The 15420-nt window shown below is 38.2% G+C and overlaps 1 protein-coding gene and 1 pseudogene across 2 annotated transcripts in view; one reads left to right on the top strand and one right to left on the bottom strand.

Moving 5' to 3' along the window:
• LOC145902176 (uncharacterized) overlaps positions 1–5651 on the top strand; it is a 171509-nt gene extending 165858 nt beyond the window's left edge. The window contains exons 1-9 of one of the 2 annotated variants that reach the window (XM_082990051.1): positions 1685–1793; positions 1966–2064; positions 2221–2253; positions 2522–3832; positions 3905–3997; positions 4386–4496; positions 4867–5099; positions 5289–5456; positions 5537–5651. In XM_082990051.1, the coding sequence (XP_082846177.1) occupies positions 1748–1793; positions 1966–2064; positions 2221–2253; positions 2522–3832; positions 3905–3997; positions 4386–4496; positions 4867–5099; positions 5289–5456; positions 5537–5572 (2130 nt within the window). In that variant the 5' untranslated portion in view covers positions 1685–1747 and the 3' untranslated portion in view covers positions 5573–5651. Of the gene's footprint in view, positions 1–1684; positions 1794–1965; positions 2065–2220; positions 2254–2521; positions 3833–3904; positions 3998–4385; positions 4497–4866; positions 5100–5288; positions 5457–5536 lie in introns of those variants that run through there. The other variant, XM_082990050.1, reaches the window with a different exon arrangement.
• Positions 5652–14225: 8574 nt separating this feature from the next.
• On the bottom strand, positions 14226–15358 carry LOC145902211 (protein CREG1 pseudogene; annotated as a pseudogene).
• Positions 15359–15420: the final 62 nt, after the last annotated feature.

Genomic DNA, 15420 nt, shown 5'->3' with positions numbered 1-15420 from the left:
TGGTCCCATGGTGCAAGGCTCGTTTCTTTAGTTCTTTGTATTCGACAGCACAGAGGTTGCCCTAGCCATCCTCTATAGACCATTTTATGTCATCGTTGATGGATGCCAGGAACAAATGTCGTTTTAACCTGATCCGTCGCTTCGAAACTTTCGCAGCACAATTCGATTGCATTAAAAAGTTAAAACTCATTGTTAAACGACCGTGAAAAAAGACACTACACCCGAGTCTAGCTAGCGAAACCAGTGGGTGTGGTGACAAGGTCCTGGCTCCTCGCCAAGTTATTACGGAATTATTTCGACAGGGCGTGAATTGAGCCTAGTAGAATTTAAGCGGCGACCCCTTATTACCAAATACAACCCTAGAGACTCAAATAAGGTCATTACGCTAACCCTGTCTCCCTAATCCAGAAATGGCCCGGAACCTGCAATAACGACCATTTAGGCCAAAATAGCTTACACTGGTTTCACTAAATGGGCGACAACAAAATGCTCGCTTGGCAACACTGTACAGCGCGACGCACACCGAAAAAAGCGGGTCATTCACGCATCACTCCTTGCACCGGCCAATCAATTAATCAACGACTTGCACGTGAACCAATGAAGCGTTACAGAAAATCCAATTAGGAATTTGATAAAACGTGAGTGCAGCAAACCGATGAAAAACAAATGAATTGTGGGATGTGTTCTGCGCAAACGTAATAAAGACTGCTTTAAATAAACAACACAGATAATCAAAGAAAGCAAAACGAAAAACATTAGTGCATTGTGTCATTCTCGCCACACTTATGAGTTAAAAAAGGCATCTGTCTTTGTGTACATAAGGTTTGTTTGTCAGGTGTGACGTCAAAAGTTCCAGCGCATTCAGCTTCGCTTTTATGTTTTCTGAACAAACAAATCGAGAAACTGGATCAGCCAAAGTTCAGACCCGCCATGAAACAACATGTTTGTGTCACGTAAGCGGCGTTTAAAATACTGCTTTTTCAAAACCAATCAATAGAGTTTAAAGTGTATGTGGTCGGCCCAACACCAATCTAAAACAAAAACTGCTCGTTACCAGGGGTAAACATTGTTTTTTTATGTTGTACAACAAAGCTGAGTCATGTCATGACGCCAGTCTCTATACAGGAAAAATGTTATTAGCCTGTCGACACTGTAGTTTAAGCTATTCGAAAAAATGCTTTCTAATACCAATGTCATTAATTGGGAATAATATAAGCAATAAGCATTTAAAAAATCGACCCAGCATTGATAACAATATTTAGTTTCTTTAGTTTTTTGGGGGAATATTTTTATGGTTACTCAATAGCGCCACCTTTACTTAGCGTCATCAGTCGTCTGCGCAACGATAATTGAGATCGCAAACCAGCCCAGATAGCAAAAGGTGTACTTTAACTTTGGTAAACTGTGAACATCTACTTGTTGTAAATCAGTAATTCCAGAAGGGCATTTAACATAGAATTTGTTATTTTTTATTGTATGTACATACTGTGGTAGTTTCTGCTACCAGCGTTGGTGTGTGAGATTAATGCTGATTAACAACCGAAGTCAGTTGTTGGCGGTGGTAGATTTTTGGTAATTCGTTGACTTATTTGCAACTATATGACAAAACAATTTGTTAATGATACTGAATGACTTAACTCAAGTTTCAGTTTGAAAAAAAAATTTTTCTGTTTTTGTTTGCAGTAAAAATTTTTGTCATATTTTGATGTTGCTTTGCATTTGAAAGAAGCTACAGCCAATACTCATCATGTCGAGCCCTGAAGCCCCGAGTAAACCAATGCCAGATGCAAAACGTGAGGCCGATTTTGAAACTGAACCACAGAGACCAACTAATTTGTGAATAACGTTATGGTATTATTGTTCAAAGTAACATATTTCTGCAGGATGCTTTGAAGTTATCAGAGAATAAAAAAGTTTCTGCGCCCTCCTTTGCTTGATTTGTGTTAAATTATGTTTTTTAACCAGGTCCTTCACTGCAATTATCAACACAGGGAGCAAACATGGCTGATAGCATTGTTGGAGTTCAGGGTGATGTGCATTTAACAAAAATCTACAATAGACCAGGTATTACAAATACATGTCATAGTTAACAACCACTGAACATGCTCATAAAGAAAGACATCCGTTTGTAAATTATGTTTATGTTCCTATTTTGAAAGCCAGCTACTTTATAATCCAATTCCAGTTTTCAACTGTTAAAAACTATATTTTTGTAATAAGATTCATCAAACACCACAGAGCAACAAGATGAAGGTAAAATGAAATGCTTACTATAATTTATAGGTCAGGGATACATTCAAAAAGTTTAGCCAACAAAGATATTTAATCAGAAGGGGTGGCAATTAGTTTTGGTCGCGTACATTTTAGTAAGCACAAAATTATTGTAAACATTGAGGCAGTGTCTATACCATGTCATAAAACAAATGAAATGTTTTTGTTCTCCTAAAGTCAGTTGAACTGCAAACTTGGAATAAGATCTTGCAATATAAACATTGTGTTCACTGGTCTATTTTGCCTGCAGAGAAAAGGCAGCTCAAAGCCATCGAAATCATCAAAAATCAACAGAATGATCTTAAGGCTGTGGTTCCTCTTCCTGGTTTATGTGAAGAGGGAGTTCCTGATGTCAATCCTTCCCTAGAGGTCATTGACTTCTACAGAGGCATCGATACCAAAAATGAAAGGTCCAATTTTCCACCAACAGCAAAGGACAAAGTAGACCATGGTCAGGGCGAACCCCTAACATTTGAGGAATTGATTTCCACAATTGAAAAAGGTGATCAATTTCTTGCAATTGTTGGAGCAGCGGGGTCAGGGAAGAGCACCATGTCCAAGAAACTGATTAAGCACATGAAAAAGAAGTATTTGGTGGTGCATCTAAGCTTCATGTATGTAAACTTTGGAGATGAAAAACTAACACTACAAGAGCTTATACTTGATAGACAGTTTCCTGATGTTGAACAAACTGTACTAGATGCTGCATTTAAATGGATGAAAAGAAATGCTCAAAAATGTGTTTTTATATTTGATGGGTTAGATCAGGCAACATGGTCGCTACAAAATATGACAGCAATAAGTGCAAGTTACGAAAATCGTTTGACAGTTCAACAACTTGTTGCCAATCTCTGCGGAAAAATCTTCTTCAAAAAATCATCTTTGATATTTACGTCCCGCCCCCATTCCCTGCTCACAATTCCTGTGAAAATTCGTCCAAAATCCACCATTAACGTCCATGATTTCTCTGCAGAAAACATGAAAAAGCTATTTGATTTTTATGCTGGTGAAAAAGCAAGTGAACTGTGGAAAAAACTTGAAACTGAATCTGCAGAAGTGCTAAATTTTTGTCGCAATCCATTACTTTTGCAATTTGTTTTGTATGCCAGTTTGTTTGGTGACAAAAACAGTTGTGGCACAATTACCAACATATTTAATGCTGTTTTGCAACAACTTGATGTGGCAGAACATACGAAGGACAAGGATACAAACTTTGTGATAAAAGCCCTTGGCCAAATGGCGTATAATGGAAAGGCTCGTAAAACTGTTGTGTTTACCCATACAGACCTCTCTGAAGTGGGTCTGGATTATATCAAAGTACAAAATGTTATTATCAAACTACCCAAGTATTCCTGGTTACCACAGCGAAAAGTTTTTGATGGTGCCGAAGCAATTTTTTACTACTCACATGAAACTCTGCAGGAATTCCTCGGGGCTTACTACATTTCCTTCTTCATGCCAGATAAAGAATTTGACAAAGTTCTGGAAGAATTGGTTAGAAACGCACACTGGGCCATGACGCGACGGTTTACTTGTGGCCTTTTGCTTGGAGAGACAAGTGGTAAGTAAAGCAGTCAAAACCATCAATATATAAATTACATTTACTTTGTTGATGTATTTGTTTTCCATACAGCTACAAGATGTGACAATGCTGAGGCTGGTTATGAGTCTAAGTGTGATGCTACTTCTGTTGGCAACGTCACAGATTCTGGGAGTCAGCAAACAGGTATGCAGACCAATGTTGCTCACAATTTTACAATTATGTTATGTCACCAAAATAAGATCATACTTCAGTACCGTGCAACCACATATTAATGCACGTAAAGCTTGAATACAGGCCTGTATAGAAATGAAAATCACATTTGGATGCAAAGACAATAAGTAAAAGTCATTTGTAAAGCGAAATGCATGTCTACAATTCTTTTTCCCTAAAAATGTATTAAATTTTCCTGGCAATAGTGGCAAACTATTGGATGCACTTTCAAGATCTTTCCGTTTGCATCCTAAGCATCATGGAGTGTTGCGTAAGTACACGATGTAAATACAGATTGGATTAAAGCTTGTTAATGCACAGGTTCCGCTCAGCTTAAAGAAAACAGTTGCTGTGTTTCTAGAAAACGAAGGCAAAAACAAACCGCCCTACCAAATTCCAGACAAACGTGCGAAATTATTGGATGCGCTTTCAAGATATCTCCAATCTCAACCCAGGGATTACGATCTACTGAGTGAGTAAATGATATGAATGCCAACAGTTTAATGCGTGTTTGTAAACACAACATTTATTTACGTAACAATGGGTGGGTTTGTTACGTCACACAGTCATTGTTTGAACCGAACACTCAATGCAGTTTTTTTCAGTTGTGATTAAATGTTGTGGAGGAAAGACGCGTTTATTTCTGTCGTGTAATTTTTATATTTTCTGATAATTTAAACGTTTTATATTGGATTGATTTGTTGGTTCTTGTGTTGATTAAATCCGACTTAAACGTGGGGAATTCTGCGCAAGAATAAAGTAAGTTTTAGTTTAAGTGATTTTATTAAAACTGGAAACCAGACATCTGCTTTTTTAATAAACTTTCTTCTGTTTTGTTTCAGATTTATTTCTGGATTTGAAGGAAATCGAAAAATGCCACCACGAAAAAATCGCCGGGTTTTGTCCTCGGTGGTTGAATTTTTCCTTCACCCGACTTCACTCAATCGTTCAGGTTTTGGCGGAATTTTTACCAAAAGTTACAAGAAATGATTTGAGGCTGTGGCTGGTGGTTTGCGACCTGAACTCCGAAGATTTAACGAATATTTGTGAAGCAATAAAAAGAATGAAACCAAAGGTTTGTTTGTGTTTTTATTTATTTTGTAACCAAGATTCTGTTTTAAATCCCTGCCATTTTTTGCAAAAGTTTATTTATTTAAAGAAAAAAAAACACGGAATCGTTTTAGTTTTGGGATAAAATGTTGCTTCTTCCTGGTTCAAATAGTGTCGAAATATTTCCAACAAACAATGTTTTTATTTTAAATAGTTGGGAAATCTCGACCTGAGTGGAAACGATTTTCGCGGAAAAGACGACGCGAAAAAAATTTGTGAGATTTTACCGAAGGTTGGGGGGTGGTTGAGTCTGTATGAGTGCAAAATGGATCCGGAGTCGGTTAAGATGGTGAAGGAAGCACGAGCTAATATGGAAAACCCTGTGAGGATTTAATTTATATTTGTATGAAAACATTTATTTGTGAAATTTCATAAAATTAAACTTTTTGTGACTTTTTTCAGCCGAGAGTTTTTGGTTTGGATGAAGGTCAACAGTGATCCCTCCCCTCATCCGATCCAGATTCCAGTGATCCGGATTGAAGCAGAATCTCAACACGAAAACTATTTCCTGTTCCCGAGTTATTTGTGTTTTGTTTTCGTGTTTACAGAAATAAATGATTTTTAACAAAAAACAAAAACTCTGACATTTTTTCTCAAGCGTCACTTAGTAACACTAAAACTTAAACCGTGCCACTAGAGGTATTATAATGAAAATAGAAATAATAATCAAATTAGGAAATGAGATATAATTTTTTTTGCATAATCACATGTGCGCAATTTTTTTTTGCAGTTTAAAAATAGAAATTTTACGTTGATTTAGAGATTTGATAATTTATAAATATTCTTTCCAAAAAATGGGAACAACGAGCTGTACATGATATTAATTTATCATTTTTTGCAAAGACAATTGGTCGGTAGTTGTGGGTCTGGAAATCTGCGTTATTTTACATGATGCCTGACTGCTTCATTTCTCGTTTCCCAGTGCAAGCTACTGATATGTTGCCGTGAATTTTATGTTGTGCTCGATCAGATACGCAAACCTGCAAGGTTCTAAAACTGAAGCAAATAAGTTCGAATATTGCGGAAAACAGAATTGCAATTTTATTTAGATAATAATCTTTTCGCCTATAGTAGTCGGCCTTCATATGTTACCAAACACTAGTAATTGTTCTGGCAAAAAAAGCAACACAGCCCGCATATGTGTAAATGTATAAAACCTTAAACACTCGTTTCTGCTGATTCATCATCGTATGGACTCGGGGCTGTTTTATTACAGCGAAGAAACGGTCTACGCATCACGAGCATTAACGAAAACAGAACAGAGGTATACGCTCAAATTGAGAAAGAATCTTTGGCAGTAGCTTGGTCGTGCGAAAAGTTCATGTACCTGGTAATTCTTTACATGCTGCTGATGTACTCTCTAGATCGCCTTCTCCAAAGTAGCTCTCTGCAATTGAGGTTACTTTGCAACATGAGATTGAAGAAAACGTTGTTGCGGTAATTGCTAACATTCCCGCATCTCAAACACGGATACAGCAAATCTGTGACACAACGAAGTGTGACGTATAAAGTCAAAAAATTCTTCAACTTACTAAAGGCGGTTGGCCTAAACGAGTCGATTTCGATTCGCTGCAACCATATTTTCAACTGCGCCACGATATAACTGTTGTTGACGGATTGTTTCTCAAAAGGCTCCAGAACTGTCATTACTGAAGTTCTGCGAAATGAAAAACATACGAGTAGAAATAATTCGTCCAACCAAATACATGTCAACAGTTTTATTGCAAATGTTGTTGTTTCTTGTTTTCCAGACAAACGTGCGAAATTATTGGATGCGCTTTCAAGATATCTCCAATCCCAACCCGAGAAATACGATCTACTGAGTGAGTAAATGAAATGAATGCCAACAGTTTAATGCGTGTTTGTAAACACAACATTTATTTGCGTAACAATGGGTGGGTTTGTTACGTCACACAGTCATTGTTTGAACCGAACACTCAATGCAGTTTTTTTAGTTGTGATTAAATGTTGTGGAGGAAAGACGCGTTTATTTCTGTCGTGTAATTTTTATATTTTGTGATAATTTGAACGTTTTATATTGGATTGATTTGTTGGTTCTTGTGTTGATTAAATCCGACTTAAACGTGGGGAATTCTGTGCAAGAATAAAGTAAGTTTTAGTTTAAGTGATTTTATTAAAACTGGAAACCAGACATCTGCTTTTTTAATAAACTTTCTTTTGTTTTGTTTCAGATTTTTTTCTGGATTTGAAAGAAATCCAAAAATGCCACCAAGAAAAAATCGCCGGATTTTGTCCTATGATGTTGGATTTTTCCTCAACCCGACTTCACTCAATCGTTCAGGTTTTGGCGGAATTTTTACCAAAAGTTACAAGAAATGATTTGTGGCTGGTGCTGGGGGTTTGCGACCTGAACTCCGAAGATTTAACGATTATTTGTGAAGCAATAAAAAGAATGAAACCAAAGGTTTGTTTGTGTTTTTATTTATTTTGTAACCAAGATTCTGTTTTAAATCCCTGGCATTTTTTGCAAAAGTTTATTTATTTCAAGAAAAAACACGGAATCTTTTTAGTTTTGGGATAAAATGTTGCTTCTCCCTGGTTCAAATAGTGTCGAAATATTTCCAACAAACAATGTTTTTATTTTAAATAGTTGGAAATTCTCTACCTGGGTGGAAACGAGTTTCGCGGAAAAGACGACGGGAAAAAAATTTGTGAGATTTTACCGAAGGTTGGGAAGGAGTTGTATCTGAGTTGGTGCGAAATGGATCCAGATTCGATTAAGATGGTGAAGGAAGCACGAGCTAATATGGAAAACCCTGTGAGGATTTAATTTATATTTGTATGAAAACATTTATTTGTGAAATTTCATAAAATTAAACTTTTTGTGACTTTTTTCAGCCGAGAGTTTTTGGTTTGGATGAAGGTCAACAGTGATCCCTCCCCTCATCCGATCCAGATTCCAGTGATCCGGATTGAAGCAGAATCTCAACACGAAAACTATTTCCTGTTCCCGAGTTATTTGTGTTTTGTTTTCGTGTTTACAGAAATAAATGATTTTTAACAAAAAACAAAAACTCTGACATTTTTTCTCAAGCGTCACTTAGTAACACTAAAACTTAAACCGTGCCACTAGAGGTATTATAATGAAAATAGAAATAATAATCAAATTAGGAAATGAGATATAATTTTTTTTGCATAATCACATGTGCGCAATTTTTTTTTGCAGTTTAAAAATAGAAATTTTACGTTGATTTAGAGATTTGATAATTTATAAATATTCTTTCCAAAAAATGGGAACAACAAGCTGTACATGATATTAATTTATCATTTTTTGCAAAGACAATTTGTCGGTAGTTGTGGGTCTGGAAATCTGCGCTATTTTACATGATGCCTGACTGCTTCATTTCTCGTTTCCCAGTGCAAGCTACTGATGTGTTGCCGTGAATTTTATGTTCTGCACGATCAGATACGCAAACCTGCAAGGTTCTAAAACTGAAGCAAATAAGTTCGAATATTGCGGAAAACAGAATTGCAATTTTATTTAGATAATAATCTTTTCGCCTATAGTAGTCGGCCTTCATATGTTACCAAACACTAGTAATTGTTCTGGCAAAAAAAGCAACACAGCCCGCATATGTGTAAATGTATAAAACCTTAAACACTCGTTTCTGCTGATTCATCATCGTATGGACTCGGGGCTGTTTTATTACAGCGAAGAAACGGTCTACGCATCACGAGCATTAACGAAAACAGAACAGAGGTATACGCTCAAATTGAGAAAGAATCTTTGGCAGTAGCTTGGTCGTGCGAAAAGTTCATGTACCTGGTAATTCTTTACATGCTGCTGATGTACTCTCTAGATCGCCTTCTCCAAAGTAGCTCTCTGCAATTGAGGTTACTTTGCAACATGAGATTGAAGAAAACGTTGTTGCGGTAATTGCTAACATTCCCGCATCTCAAACACGGATACAGCAAATCTGTGACACAACGAAGTGTGACGTATAAAGTCAAAAAATTCTTCAACTTACTAAAGGCGGTTGGCCTAAACGAGTCGATTTCGATTCGCTGCAACCATATTTTCAACTGCGCCACGATATAACTGTTGTTGACGGATTGTTTCTCAAAAGGCTCCAGACCTGTCATTACTGAAGTTCTGCGAAATGAAATTTTGCGCAGTATACATGTTGGACATCAGGGGATGGAGAAGTGGACGGAGAGCCTAAGGTTCCGTCTGGTGGCCAGGTATTACCAACGACATTAATCAATTTGTTTCCAGCTGCATTAAGTGTCAGAGGAATACAAATATGCCAGCAGAACCAATGATTCCTTTTCTTCTGCCCAGTAGACCATGGGAAAAAGTAGGAACACATTTGCTGTATTTCCAAGGTGAAATATATCTATTGGTCGTAGATTACTTCTCGAGGTTCATTGAGATGTTCCTACTCGCTCATGGCACGAGCTCATCGGACATTATCAGTCACTTGAAGTCTATTTTTCCCGCCATGGGATTCCAGACATAGTGATGTCGGATAACGGCCCGCAATACAATTCCTATGTATTTTTCAGTGTTTCGCCAACGAATATGGCTTCATTCACCAGACCAGCAGCCCACGGTATCCACAAAGCAATAGAGAAGCGGAGAGGGCTGTAAAGAGGGTCAAAAGTCCACTAAGCAAAGCCGAAGCTCCTATTTGGTGTTGCTTTCTTACCGTGCTACAAAGCTGGCTTCCGGATACAGCCCAGCGGAGTTGTTGATGGGAAGACGATTGAAGACGACAATTCCGTGTTGGACGTCGTCCCTTGTCCATAACTGGTCTTATTTATCGAGTTTCAGAGCTAAAGATCTCGAAATCAAGCAAAATTACGACAAGCGACAACGGCTACGGCTTCTACCTGAACTTTTCCCGGAAACGTACGCTTGGATCGGTGGAGAGGGAGGCATTGTACGTTCTTAAACCTCACTTCCACGTTCTTGCATCGTCGATACCCCAAATCGGTCATTGCGACGTAACTGTCGACACATACGGCCGATTCCAGAACAACGTGAACTGCGTACGCTTTCCAGTCGGTTGGTAAAACCATCCGTTCGTCAGGACTTGTAATTCCGATTTTGCATTTTCAGTAAAGGGGGATGTAGTGTGTTTCGCATTAGTGCTTGTACAACGTAGTAGTGTCACGTGACCCCCCAACTTAAGTTATCCTCTGTGCCACCAAGGGCAATCTGTTGTAACCTACGTTAGTGTGCACCTCTGTTCCGTTCCGTTTATGTAGTGTATTAAACCACAACAATACAATAATGTTAATACATAAGTGCATTAGCTCGCGTTTTCAAGGAGGTTGAAGCCGTATTTGACAAACAATGCATGAATCAACAGGAGATAATACTGTAGGGATGAAGCATCCTGCATAATTGTCCCTCAGATATCCTGCAATGAGACTATAGTGTTATGTTTGTATTCGCGTACTAGGTTGAAGAGTTGTATGGGTATCAGACGAAACAATTTCAAGTTATTTTCGGTTGCGTTACTTTTGGTTACTGAAGAATAGTATAATGAATTGTGTTTGGGTTGTGTTGGTTTTACTCTTTGGTATTTTGGAATGCGCCAGAGCCCGAAGTAATTTTTTCTGTTACATTTATTATCTGGATGTTATTTTTTTGTATAAAATCCTTAAAGATTTGTATTTATATAAATCATGAGTATGATTTACAGGGTACGCAAATACTAGCCAGACTGTTCATTATTCAACTACAAGCAGCTTGCTTGCGAAAGAACATTGATATTGCAATAAATGTGGATCCTCTTGTAAAACTGAACAACAGCAAAGCGCAAAACATTACGAAATGTAATCAAAAGAAAGTGCATTACTTGAGGCTGCGTGAACTGTTTATTCGACAGCTGTCGAGAAAAGCTACGTTCAACCAATTTGTGATGCCAGTTAACTTGGTGTCAGATGGAACAAGAACAGACGACGACAGCAATTCCTTTTGCCGGGACTACTTGCTACCTAGCGGGCTGGGGAAGAACAGTTTGTATACAGCTTTCTGTATTAACTTACACACACCATTAGCCATGCAGTTCTGCACCGGCTCTTGCAGTGAACCACGTGTATGAGCCCTATTTCTTCGACATTGTATTGTAAATATCACAAAATGATATTTTATCTCCTTAGTTTAGGATTATTTAAACCAAATATAAAAAATGAGCATCTATTATGTCATAAAACTATATATTAAAAGTTTTTGACAAACATAATTTTGTTGCAGCCGTGAGGGTCCCACTTTCCGACGTATTGCTCCAACTTGCCTCTGACATCGTTCCGATCACAAATTGCTCTTTGTTAAATGCATCGTAGAGAAGTTTTCGCGTGTCTGCAGGAGACCCAAAGTTTTGTGCTGAAGGCATTGCTGGGGCAGGCCTTTGCGTTGTAAGTATTTATGATATGCATTATAATGATCTAGTGAAAACATGTCGAGGGAAAACTAGTGATGTACGAAATTGCCAATTCAGGTAACGAAACCAGCAGTGGCAAGCAACTTTTTAAGATAATGAGTTTCGTCTACGTGACGTCAACAAAATTCCCAGTGGCAAGAAGTAAAATTTTTGTGCAGTTTTAAACAAAATCGTTTTATTCAAAGGGCGACTTTGGAGGCGGTCTTTTCTGCCGCCATCCCAATCAAGGAAATCAGCTCTTCCTTCATGGGGTTGTGTCGTACGGTCGAGATTCATGTGATAACTTGAATGTTTACAACAAGGTACTCCAAGTCCCAAGTTCGAGTCGAAATCTTAACTTTTGATAATTTACCAAAAAAATTATTCGCGCAGATAGCCGACGTTCGTATGTTGATTGATGGAGTCATTTCTTCTTGACATCAAAACAGGACGGAACGCTACATTTGTCGTCTTAATTAGAGTTAATAAACAACACACATGTGTAACGTTTGTTATTTGCTTGATGGGTTAAAACAATATTAACGTGGGTGCACGACCTGGTAGATCTGTTAGGTTTGTTTCTGTTTATACCCGAAACGCCACCAATATTTAATTTCACGATTTTAGTTTCAGTGAACTTCCGTAAGTAGATCTTGATCTTAAACTAAGTCAATTAAATTTATAATCAGCTATTTTTCGTCCGTTACTAATTTCTCGGTAAAAATCTTCCACCTGAAAAAAAAAACATTCAATAAATATGCTTTTTTATTCGGGCTATTCAACATACGCAAAACCCGAGGTTTTAATTTAAAAATGACGTCCGTGGTCGCAAAGCACTTTTTTAGCGTTTAGGGCGAGAAAACTTATGGTTATTACTGTGCACGACATTCCTATACTTTATTTTGTTGTAATTAGAACCGGCGTAACACCGAATACCGGTATAGGAGTAACATCGGATGCAACGGGGGATAGCTCAGACAGCAAGTTTCAACCGACATTTTATTGTTCGTTTTACAAATAATTGAAGAAGGCGAAAATTTCAGCAATACCTGATTAGTTTGTCGTTTTTTGACGCATCGGCCAAGCACGAACGAATTAAGTAGTAAGGTCAATATACCGTATGCAACCAAAATAAACTAATACCCCGGTCGCGTGAGTGGTTGAGGACAATTAAACCACATCAACCTCAACATGCTGCATAGAGTGGATCAATGGTACCTTTGTTTTTATACAGTTTTTTTTAAACATTGACATTAGACATATGCCCGGCAAATCTGCTCTACGTCTTAGATCCTCCTGTGCCAGTTGTACCTTTCGGCGACTTCCGAGTCTTCACAATATCTATGATGCCAACCTCCGAGCGCGTCATCGTGTAGTGCAACCATAACCCATTGTCCTTAACTTGGAGGAAGAACTACTTTCAGTACGACATCAACCCCCAAATCAGTTTCCATAGAAAATCTTTCCTTAGTCTAGGGAAGAGCGATCACCAGTGTCGAGTTAAAGGGGCGTGACAACGTATTATGCCTTGCATTTGGAACGCATACCTTTTCCAACCAATCCAGTACAATGGAGAGGTCATTATCCTATTCTTGGTCAGCCGTAATATGTCCTCATAGACTGTATACACGCGCTGTATTAAGGTCCACCACCTGTACCATGACCGCTTCTGTCGTTTTGTATGGGCAGTTGGGATTTGCACCTCTGTCGTGTACACGTGGCAGTCCATCGGCGTTTCGATATTTTTTCCCGGTCCATGTTGAATGTCGTAGTCAAACGCGGAAAATATTCCACCAAGCTTGCGCACTGTCCGTAATGTTCCTTCGACTGTCATAACCAACGAGGGAAACAATTATCTGTTCGCAGAAAAAACCTTCGACCTAGAAGATGGCTTCGATACAGATTGGTCTTAAGGCCGTATCTCACAATTAAATCCTAAAAATTGAGTTTTAGAAGTCATTTGTCATTGTGCACCTGGTTACAGTTTGTCTTGTTTGCCAAAAACAATTGCCGGGTCTGATGACTCATGAAGGGGGACGCTGAACAAAATTGATTGCAGCTGCATTAAGACAGCACATTGGGTTTTTTTGCAAAGACTAACTGCTAAATTGTCAGTCCTAGGGGGTGTACAAACAGTACACCCCCTAGGCCCTCTCCCCATCGTCCACGTTCTGCGAAAAAAGACATCCTACAGCGATATCGGACGGGTCTGTTTCGACCACAAACGGCTGTACGAAATCTGGGTATTGTAAAATGGGCGCCGAAGTTAAACTGGAAATCACCAAAAACATTCTGACAACATTTATCCAATACGAAACTGTTTACTTCTTCCGTAAGTCGGTGAAGAGGGGCGGCGATATGCCCATAATTCTGTATATATTTGCGATAGTTTGACGTCAAGCCGAGAAATTGGAAAGCGTCTTTTAGTTCGTGGCGGTGACCATTGAGACACGGTCTTTCCTTCGTTTGGGTCACAATTTACGCCGCTTTTCGATAAGATATGTCCATGGAAGTCAACTTGCGTTTAAAACTCGGCCTATTTAGATGGTTTCAGCTTAACCCCACTTCTTATACATCGGACAAGCAGGGCAAATGTAGGTCAAAATTATCCGATAATGTTATCCAAGTAGGCCAAGGCGCCGCCACATTTTATGCCGTTCAGAACCAGATGCATGAATTGTTGAAATGTAGACACAGCGTAACACAATCACAAAATAACATTTGTAAATTCATACAATCCCAGAACAAAACATTCACCTTCAACTGGCAGCATTGAGGTGTTGGAAATGTACATAGAGATAAGACACCACATAATACATAACAACATTTGCTGTTATTTGTTTTCAACGTCAGGTCCAATGAAATTTTTTGTCATTAAATTGTTTTTGAGCTTTTGCATCAAGCTATTATGCCTCATATTATTCTTTGAATTTGGTTCGAGGAAAATATTTTACAGGTAATCAGCAGATATATTTATACAACATGGGTAGTCATGTACAATACTTTTCACAGTCAATAATATGACAAAACATCAACACAATAATAAAAAGGAAAATTTTACTGGCAAAAAAACAGTTTTATATCTAGGATGATAAAATGATTTTTAACAAAAATAATATCAATTTTGCTGGTTATGCTAATGGATTAGCAGCAAAATAGTCTTTGACAGGGATTATATGACCTGGTCCAAAATAATCCAGCATCCACACCATTTCAATATTCATACGTACAGGATAAAATTGGTGTGCTTGACTCCAATCCACCATTTCTGGGTGTCGAGTGAATAGTGCATGCAAAGCAAACTTTTTTTCATCAGGGTCTGTGATGTTAACAATTTTTCCCATAATTGACATGCGTGCACAGCGTGGGTCTTCAGGGTCGTAGTTATGAACATGACAATAATTCAAGCCAATTTCTGAGACAGTCAGTGAAGCTGAGTTGTTTTTCATTAGGTCTTGGATGCTTACATCACTGGGCATAATGTAAAAGTATGGTATACCAGTGCTGTTGTCATTCGTACCATCTGCCATGGACCAAATGTTGGTAAAAGGAGTTCCAGTTCGGCCAAAGTGGGTGGCAATTGTTCCAACAATTCCCCAGTTGGATTTATGCACGACATACCTCGCTGTTAAAGCAAGCTTTTTATGTGGAGGTGGTCTGTCGCTTTTAAAAAATAACTTCTGGTTTTCTTGCTGACTGGCTGCAGCAAGCAGATATCCACAAAACAAAATAAAACGCAGAAAATCCATATTCATCAATTCATGTAACCAACTTCAAAAATGACTTCAAAGGTTCATGTAACCAAATGCTCTTGCACTAATATGTTGCACTGCAATCTGCAAAAACAGTTAGGTACATTTATTCAAAACAAATATCATGTCGCTTTGACCAGAA

The sequence above is a fragment of the Ascidia mentula genome, chromosome 5, assembly GCF_947561715.1.
Source record: "Ascidia mentula chromosome 5, kaAscMent1.1, whole genome shotgun sequence".
Classification (NCBI taxonomy): domain Eukaryota; kingdom Metazoa; phylum Chordata; class Ascidiacea; order Phlebobranchia; family Ascidiidae; genus Ascidia; species Ascidia mentula.
The sequence above is the reverse complement of the archived record's forward strand: the minus strand, read 5'-3'. Positions and strand labels throughout refer to the sequence as shown.